General features: G+C 47.5%; 1 protein-coding gene across 1 annotated transcript in view; it reads right to left on the bottom strand.

The window, feature by feature from the left end:
• Positions 1–4,073: 4,073 nt before the first annotated feature.
• The window catches only part of VOPP1 (VOPP1 WW domain binding protein), a 112,098-nt gene continuing 106,089 nt past the window's right edge, over positions 4,074–10,082 (bottom strand). Inside the window, exon 5 of the mRNA XM_045864944.3 lies at positions 4,074–6,707. Coding sequence (XP_045720900.2) covers positions 6,517–6,707 — 191 coding nt within the window. The 3' untranslated portion in view covers positions 4,074–6,516. The remainder of the gene's footprint in view (positions 6,708–10,082) is intronic.

The following is a 10,082-nucleotide window of genomic DNA, read 5'->3' as shown; positions in this document are numbered from 1 at the left end:
GGCTAGGGGTCACCTAGAAGGGTCCCTGGTTTTGCCTCTTCCCTGGGGAGCGCAGAGAAGGGGGTGGAGAGACCACAGTTCTTAGGTAATTGCTCACACAGAGGGCTTTTCCACACAGGGCCTGTCCTGGCAGGTAGTAGCAAAGGACAGCATGGGGGACAGCCAGCCTGGACCCAGGAGACCGGAGCCCTCACCACCCATCAGACTCTGTTGATCCTGTCCCCCTCTTACTTAGTCCCCCTCCGCCCCATCACCCCTTCTGTACCTGTATTCTAGGGCTTAGTCATAGAGGTCAGATGCAAGAGGTCCCGGACAACTTTTAGGTCAACTTGTCCAAGGAAACACTTGTCCAAGGGTACTCAAGTGGCCAGCAGATTTTTAGGGATGAGCACTCTTGACTGGAGGGCATGATTTCTGCAATTTTATCTTAGATCTCTTTGTGCGTCCACACTGTCACACTGGGAAGTTCTTCCAGACAATGACAAGCTTGAAGTGATGGAACTATGATTGCCTTGTCCTCCCTTCAGTTGCTGATAACAACCTGCTCCTTCCAGAGACATCCGAGTTTCCTTGGGGAACTTGGTGAGAACCAAAGGAGTGACGGACTTGTGTCTGGACACACATTTGGGGCAGGAGACCTCAGGGCTTGTCCTGGCATCATCTACCAGACCAGGAACACATGATTTTAGAAGCACTCTTGGGGTCCCACTAAAGCTGTCTCTTGGGTATTCCTTAGCAGCACCTTGACGCTGTTTTAGGACTGACCATCCAGCACCTTTGGACATTGGAATGAAACAGTGAGCTAGAATGGAGGGCAACAACCCTCATGCGCAGCCTACAGAGTGCCAAGAAGAAATTCAACCTTTCACCTCCCAAGACTGACTTGTAACTGTGTTGTTACAGGGATCTGCAATATCAGATACCTAGAGAATTGTGTTGGTTCACTACAGGTTGCAAACTAGGTCACAGGAGGTTGGATTTTACCTTCAACCTTTTCATAATTAACCTAATTTTTAACCTTACTGGATTATGCTGTAAGCAACCAGCAAGAACCTAAGAGCTGAACATTTTCTTATGCACTCTCGCCCCACGCTGTCCAAGAAAGTAGCCGCTAGGGCTGTGGGGTTACCGCACACCGGAGATTGTGCGAGTGAGCATAAAATTCATACTGGATTTTGGTGACAGTGTGGAATAAAAAAAAAGTTAGCATTTCTTTTTAATAAATTTCCTATTGTTATATGTTGAAATGATGAAAATAAATTTCACTTTTTTTCTTTTTTAACGAAAAGCTGTTGAAAATTTAATATATTTGGCTCACAGTATGTTTTTGATGGATGATGCTGGTCTAGAATATCTATCTAAAAGTATTTCTCCCTGTAAACTTTAAAGCAAAATGCAAAATTCCTTTCTTCCACAAAACATGAAGAATTTTGTTTGTAAGTGTCCAGGAATCTTTCAAAGGTACGTGCTTGATATCATTCTCCTGTTTGTGTATAATGAGTATCAGGTCTGTGGCAAATGATTTCAGCATCTCGGGACTGTTTGTGATTTCCAGAGTCCAGAGAGAGAGACAAACGCCGCTCACTCCAGCATTCCTGTTACTGTTGAAAAGAGATGGCATGATGCTCCTCCTCCCTCAACACACTCTTGGGACCAGCACAAGAACTCCCTTCTTCAAGAATGGTAGCAGGGAGGGAAGTGTGTTAATAATCATCCCTGCACCCCCATAGCATTTTAGGAGGGCTTTGTGCCCAGGAATGAAGCAGGATCCTTCCTGGACAGTGCAAGACAGCCAACCCAAAACAGGAACATTACAATAAAAAGTTGTGGGGGGATGGGAGACAGCAAAAGAAATACCCAAAGTAATATAAACATACAAAAATATTGCTTATAATTGATGGCTTATTCTGTGGTGCTCACCAATCTCATCTTAAATAAATGGTGAGGGAAAAAAACACCCATTGCTGAGCAGTAGTTAGATAACAAGTAGATAACCACTTATTATCTACCTTTATGTGATCAGGGTCTGAAAGATGGGAACTACACGGAGGATGTATTCAAGGATCTTCTTCCCTACACCCCGGGTCTCATCTGCGGACAGATGGGCAAAGGATTAGGTGAGAGTTCATTTTCTCTCCCACGGTGCTTCAATTTCTCTTGTTCAAGAAACTGTGGAATGAGGGAGAACAGAGGATTTTAACTATTTGTTGACTCTCCACAATGTGCCGGGTACAAGCCTGGTGTAAAGTTGAGGAAACAGACTTGAGATCATTCGAGTGATTGAAACTTAAGTCATTTGTCTGAAGACACACGGCTAACAAACAGTAGACTCAGGACTGGAGCAAGGCTGTCCATCTTCAGAGCCCAGAGTCTCGCCATGATACCACAATGGGTAGTTCTGCCCCTGTGGCTTGCCCTCACGTCTACTTTGGGCTGTCATCTTTGGCATTCAGAGTGTTAGCAGTTGAGAACTCAAACCATTAAGGATCATTTCGGCTGAGAGATGGTTGGCCAGTTGGGTGGAAAGACTGGTGTAGTGCAAGTCAGGAGAAAGCTCGGCTGAGCTTCTTTCCTCTGGTGCCAGAGAAAACCTCCACATCTGTGGTGCTGGTGACTGGGTCATGATTTTTCACAGGTCCTTGGGTTTCCACTTTGCAGGGCTCTCTCTACAATGCTGCAATCAGGGGCTGTGGGAAAGGGACGGCAGCCCAGCTCATGAATGCTTTAATTGACTGACACATTAGAAAATACTTGTTTTAATCGACTGATTACATTAGAAGATGCTTAACTCACTTTTTAAAAATTAAATAATGATACCACTTAGCCCACCCCCGACACCTTACAATGCAGAGCGTCCCCTCTGTGAGAAAGCAGGCTGCGGGGCTGTTAGTTCCTGCAGTTGGCTGTCCCCCTTACCTGGGGGCCAGGGGCAGAGAACACGGCACATCCACAGGTCGTTACCTTGGCAAAGACCCCTTGCCCATACCTGCCCTCTGCACCTGCTGGCCTCCCTGTGGAGTTTTTGTAAAGCTCTCACCTCCCCGGCCACCTTCTCTGAACATTGCCGCTTCAGTCTTGTCTATCAATCAACCCTACCTGCCATCTTCTATTTCAGAATTACTCAGAATTTCTGTCCTTGTACCTTTTTTTTTTTTTTTGCCTTGAGAGCCATTATAGATTTCTTAAAGTTCAATGAAATTTGGGAGGAACAGATAAAAGTGAGCACTCAGTCACTGTTTGCCATCTCAAGTCATGACCTTTGACTTGTAAATCAGGCTGCTTCCAATTTGCTGGGGCAAGTCGATAACCTGGTGGGGTGTCCTGTAAATTAGGTAAGGTGTGTAAATTAGCCCTGCCTTTGCCAGAGGGAGCTGCTTGACCTCCTCTGGCTTATTTCCTGTCCTGTTTTAAAATCAAATGCTTCTTTATAAATACTATCTCACTTAGGGATTCATCTAAAATGCAGCCTACAGCAGCTTTCTCCTTCAATAGATCTGTGAGAGAAATATGGTTTCTGTCCCAGTAGAGCTGTATTTTTTTTCTCTCCTCTCTTTTCCCCTCCCCTCCCCACTCCCTTCCCCTCCTTCCTTTCTATTAAGTAGGCTCTACGCCCAGCGTGGAGTCCAACACAGGGCTTGGACTCACGACCCTAAGATCAAGACCTGAGCCGGGATCAAGAGTCGGATGGACGCTTAACTGACTAAGCCACCCAGGCACCTGAAGAGCTGCATTTTTAAAACCAAGGCTCACCTACCTATGGAAAGCAGATCCAGGCCCCCTGGATAACTAATGTCAGTGTTACCTGTGAGTTTATCTAATTAATGTTTCTGTCTTTCTACTTGCCTCAGATTATTTTTTCCTTAGCCAGATTTTTAAAATGTGTTGAGGCACCAAACGTTCCTTACATTCTTTGACGGCCTCTAATTTCTGGAGCTCCTGAGGCGGAGTGCACCACACAGCCTCCCTCGTGCCACCCCCACCTGGCCGAACCCATGACCCACTGTGTGCCCTTCCTCCTTAGAACCCTTATCTCTACCCTCTTCCCCACTTCCCAACAAAACAATCGGAGCATGTGCCCAAATTTATTTTTTATTTTGCACACATAGGAAATGGGACCCTATGAAAAGAGAACAAAAAAAGAGGAATGAGCCAAATGTTGCAGAGAAAAAACATGCACAGATCTGCTCCCAGTTTACTCCTAACCACTGACTCTGTAAGACTTCCAACACACCAGGAGCTGGACTCACTCCAGGAGGGGGACACAGGCCACAGTCAGCACAGACGGAATGAGAACGGTCAGGAAATGTCACAAGTGGGATTTCTACATACCGTATCAGTGTTCACTGTAGAAGCATTCTCACCCAGGTTCAAGGGAAACCAAAATTTATCTTCACAAACATGGAATACGAAATTGCTGAGCACTACCTAAATCGTTCAGTCTCTGAGATCATTTGCTATCAAAAAGATAAATAAAATTTAGTCACGGATATCTGGGTGCTTTTTCAGCTGCACTCTGATCCAATTCCAGGGGCAGCTCTTACTGTGCTTCGTTATTAAAAAAAAAAAAAAAAAAAAAAAAGTGAAGGGAGAAATTTCAGTCAAAAATGCAGAACGAATGACCCGGAAGAAGAGGAACCTTCTGGACCCATGTAGTTGTCCTTGGCTGTAAACAGCAAATGTTGTGCTTTGTTGTCTCATTTGGATCAAGGACCAGAGTGAGGGGAGGTACTGCCATCAGGGGCAGGAGTTGGGAGGTCACACGAGGGTAGCTGAAGACTCCAGCAGCACCAACTGCGTTTAAAAACTGTGTTTCCGAGGGTTTGTGTTTGGCTCCCAGCATTTCCTGTGGAATTCCCTGGGAGGCTTGCAGATTCTCCATCTTTGCAGGAAGGTAAGTCTGAGCAGTTGCTGCAGTCCTGTCCTGATTTCTCACCCTTACTCTACACAGACGTCCCGGTAGCAAAGGGACACCCAGACTCCTGGTCTCGGGGAATGAAAACTCCAGCAAGATGTTCTGATGCTCAGGTTCAAGAAATAACAATTTCTCAAGAGGCTCCAATTAGTTTTTACAAAAATAAGCCCCCCCACCCCACCCTATCCCACTACTACACACACAGGGATCTACCCATCTTGGCTACGCTGCTTTGTCTTCCTATACACAACCGGTCAGATCTCAATCTGGGTTTAAATGCACCACCAGCATTATTTGCTGCAGAGGAACAGAACTTCCTTATAACCCAGTGACTACTTGTTAGATCCCAGGGTGACACATGTTTCTTAGCCAGGGTTTGCATTTCTAACCACATCTTCGATTCTAATTTTGATTACGTTGTCAGTGAATCCTATTCAGTACTTTTTGAAGAGATCTTCCTGCAGTCCTGGGATTTTGCATTCCTTTTTTTCAGCAAGCTTTTCCTCTTCAGAGCCTGACACACACACACACACAAACACACACCTGCTGAGATCAAACGACTGGCCTGGCCTGCTGGCCCTCAAAACCGCTGGCCAGACCCTGCCGGCACATCTCTCCCCAAGGGGCTGATGTGACTTCCCAGCCAGATGTGCCTCTCCGCTTTGAAAGTGTCCATCACCACCACCACCAGGGCTGCCATAGGGAAGGGCGTGGAGATCTCTGGTCAGGCACCAAGGCCAGACAGCCGCTGATGTTCAGAGAAGACACTCCGAGTCTGACTTTCAAGGACAGGACTCTACATGAGCTTCCACAAACTCACTAAACAGTGGGGGAAACATTTTATTTTTGCCAAGTCAGACCAAGAGTTCATAAAATGCAGTGTCCCAGTTTGATGCAGGAAATCAATGTCCCATAAATTTAAGTAACCTTCCTTAGTGATTTTCAGGTAACTGTAGACATCCAACCTGACCTAACCCGGATCCTCATCTCCTCGATGATGTACACAGTCCTCTCCCAGCCCTGGCTTTGCAGAAGGGATGCCGCTCTCATCTCTAGGAAGCGAAGGGACATAGAAAGTGCTATGAGGCTTCTCTCACACCAGAGTCTAACAGCTTCTTGAAGAGGAAGACTGACAGGACGAGGGGCTCCAGGAGTGGACCCCGTGGGCCCTCATTTCTGTGAGCTGACTGCTGTGTGCTTGGGAGGAAGCTGCCTAGGCCAGAACAACCCCCTCCTTGTGCTCCCCCTGCACACATGGGCCCTGCCGTGGCTCCTTCTCCTTAGTCTCCCTCCCGAGGATCTCAGGCGTCAACCCTTGGGGACTGTCCACACGCTGCCAGAGCTCAGATTACCCTTGGGGACTGTCCACACGCTGCCAGAGCTCAGAAACAGAAGCAACAGAGGAGACACAGGATAAATTCAAATACTGGTCCTCCACAGAAAACTTGAAAGGGAGCTGTGCTTGCTTTGAAGATATCAAGGAGGAATTTGCCCTTTGTGGCTCAGAAGACAATTCCTGGAAGCGAACATCGATGGGGACAGAGAGGTGGGGTGAAAGCGCCCCTCCCTGTTCCCCTGTGAGGTCGCACAGGCCGTGCCCCCTGCTACTTGGCCTTCACCACCTGTTCATATGGGGGCGGGGGTGTATTGCAGTAAGAGGGGGGCGGAGGGTAGGCTGTGCTTCCCTGGGGTGAGCTGGGTTGGACCTGGAAAGCCATCGCCATGGGATTTCTGGCAGGATTCATCCCCGGTCCTCCAGGGTCGGTGTAATATGGCAGCCCCGGCTGCTGGGCTCCTGAAAAGACAGATGAACAGATGTGAACACAGCGGAAAAAAGGCACTGCCCATCACCCCCGGTCGTCCCCTCAGCTGACAGGGACAGAGGGCCAAATGCCCAGACACAGTGGGGCACCCGGGACATGGGAACGAGCCAGAGCCACACGTGAGTCCCCAGCCTCATGCAGCCCGTGCTCTGGGGTGCGGACGGCTGAAAGGGCACCCACAAACTCCCCTGGGTGGCTAAGCGACAGGACAGACATTAACAGGATCGGGTACAGTAGGCGGTGGGGCTCCCATGTCGCTAACCCAAAGCCTGAATGATAAACCAAGGAGGCCCTGCAAAGAGCTGGGGAAGTGCGTGCTGAAAAAATTACCAACAGAGAAGGCCGTGTCCACTTTCAAGTGAAGAAAACCAGGGCCACGGTAAGGTAAGCCAGTTTGAAGCTCCCTGCTGGTTTCCTGACTCTTGCCAGAATTATCACTGGCAGCTCCACAGGCCCTTTGAGAACACAGTTTGCTGAAGTCCATTCCTGAAGTCCAGCCTCCATTTCCATCCGCTGGGTTAACATTTTATCAGGGTGGCGGATATCGGTCATCCACATGAGCCCAAGTTCACAGACAGGGAGACCATGGGAGCAAATGCTAGAGGGTGGGTTGATGCATCTATGGAATCGCTACTTGTCTTTGGCACTGCTGGAGGGGATGCTTTTCTCCCTGCTTCAGGCCAGCGTGCAGGACATGGGAGGGCGGCACCCAGAAGACAAAGAAGGTGACAAGCTGGCCACCCTGTCCCACATCGAGTCATAACTCTCATTTTAATGGGCAGGAATATTTGAGCTGCTATTTTCGAGTCTATATTTTAGATTTGCTTACTCTGATCACGTGGATAAGGCTACAGAGTACTGAATATATAAACAAAGAATCGAGAAAAACAGAACAAAACAAAACTGTGAGCTTTGGGTGTGTCCCGGGCTAAGTTAATTTTGTTAGTAGACTCAGGTCTATTGGGAGTTAGGCCTCATTTAACCCAGAAAGCTACTTGGAGTGTCAGAGAAATCATCCCTGTATGTATATTGGTTAGGGCTTTTTTTTTTTTTTTTTCCTTTTTTCAAATGTCTCTTGCCACAGTTTAACTGAATAAAGGTCAGTTTACTAAGAAAGATGCCCATCAACCTGCGTAAGATGTCGCAGACCTGGCCTGTGTCAGATCTTGGAAACCTACAGATGTGCAAAAGGAGAGAATGTAAGACAGAAACCGAAGGCCAGAAATGCATTCCAGGGTGTCAGGAGGAGCGCAATCAGTCACAAATGCCACCTTTATCAATCCCTGCCTCATCTCACACCTGTATGGCCCGGCAGGCAGCACCTGCTCCTATCTGTGCATCTTTCCACTGCCTTGGGATGCATTTGCTTACAAGCCCATGACCAGCCACGACCATGAGTTTCCCAAGGGCAGAGATTACAATTTATTTATCTCTGGATCCCTGTATATTTTATATAAACAAAAAGTTACTTAAAGATTAAAAAAACAAACAAACAGGCAATTGTAATAGTTTGGAAAAGACTGACTATGAGAGAAATCCCTGACTATGAGAGAAGGAGAGAATGAGAGGTATTCAGGGGGACTAACTCAAAGGCCTTGGGGACCAATTCAATGTGAAATGCTTGAGGATAGAGAAGAGGTCTGACTTGAAGAGACCCTGGTTTCTGGTCTTGAGAAAAGGGCCCAACAAGAAAGAGAGGGAATATAAGGAAAGAGGGGGTACAGGGGAAAGAGAGAGGGTTGCAGGGGAAGAGAGGGGTGCAAGGGAAAGAGGGGATGCAGGGAAAGAAGGGGTACAGGGGAAAGGGGGTGCAGGGGAAAGAGAGGGTACAGGGGAAAGAGGGGGTGCAGGGAAAGAAGGGGTACAGGGGAAAGGGGGTGCAGGGGAAAGAGAGGATACAGGGGAAAGAGGGGGTGCAGGGGAAAGAGAGGGTACAGGGGAAAGAGGGGGTGCAGGGGAAAGAGGGGGTGCAGGGTAAGTGCAGGGCCAATGAAAGCTCCATGCTGGGCCTGGAGCTGAGGCAGCCTCAGGACTCTCCTGTAAAAGTGGGGACAAAAACATGGGTGTGGTTAAAACCAGGCAGGAAGTGTGAAGGGAGTGAGAAAAGTCGGCTGAGGAGAGAACTGTAGGAAAGACCAACATTCAAGACAGGAAAAAAACACCAAGCGTGTAAGGTTGTAGAGAAGAATGCAAAGGAGACTGGAGAGAAATACTGAAACACAGTGAAGTAGGGGTTGTGTTATGGCAGCAAAGGGAAGGGAGAATTTTTAAGGAAGGAGTGACTGGTCCTCTACAATGTCAAATAGAGGACAAGATAAGAAGAGCAGATTTTCAACGGATATGGTTTTTCATATCATCAGTAGTTTCAGTACAGTGGTAAGCACCAACAGCAGTGCCCAAAACTCTAAAACAGGGGAAGGAAAGAGAAGACCAGATGAGGGGGCAGGTGATAGCTAAAAGGGATGCAGGAAGAAGAAAGATGTGGTTTTAAGGATGGGAAATGCTTGATATTGTGTATAGGGTGTAGGAACACATATTAAGGAAAGAGAAAGGATTTCTAGGGAAGAATATCAGCTCAGTGAGGGCAGGGACCTCATAAGTCTGCTTCAATGTTTGCACCCCACTGCCTAGCCAAGAGCCTGGTGCACCAGAGGACACCGATTCGTTCTGCTGAATGCACAGAGTCAGCAGCCAGGAGGAGGAGCACAGGGAACCCACAGTTGTGTGGGAAGGAGGACCAGGGCGCTCATAGCAGACAACCTCTATATGGAGTGAACTGCAGGGGAGGTTATGTGAGCAGATTCCAAAATGCTCACAGAAGAGATGGCCATAGATGGTAGCAAAACAGTGACAAGGAGTGACAGAGCCCACTGGTATGGGATTCACTATGACAGGGATTTATGAACAGTGGAAGCCAGACACCAAAGGGATGCCAGCACCATTTCCTACCCCTATGGGGGGTAGAACATGGGAGAAGAGAGCTAGCCCTTCAGGACTGAAGGGTCGTGGCAGATGGTCCAGTTAGAGAAAGAAAACATACAGAGGATTCTGTGAAGAAGCTTCCTATAAAGGAAGACTGTTTCTACACTAGACAAAGAGGAAAGGATCTGGAGAAATGAGTAAAATAATGGCAGCCACACAACTCTCTCTTCTGTTTCCTCAAGTATTAAGTAAGTGTCTATAATGCCAATCTGCAGGACACGGGTATACACACATATTTTATGGGTATGGTATGCAGGACACGGGTATACACACGTATTTTATGGGTATGGTATGGGGACAGTAAGGGGATGGGAATGCGATTAGCCAGAATTGTATACCTATCCTTTTTTTTTTTTTTAAAGATT

The sequence above is a fragment of the Mirounga angustirostris genome, unplaced genomic scaffold (assembly GCF_029215605.1).
Source record: "Mirounga angustirostris isolate CCGP_5_RB_7025 unplaced genomic scaffold, mMirAng1.0.hap1 SCAF_12, whole genome shotgun sequence".
NCBI classification, from domain to species: Eukaryota; Metazoa; Chordata; class Mammalia; order Carnivora; family Phocidae; genus Mirounga; species Mirounga angustirostris.
The sequence above is the reverse complement of the archived record's forward strand: the minus strand, read 5'-3'. Positions and strand labels throughout refer to the sequence as shown.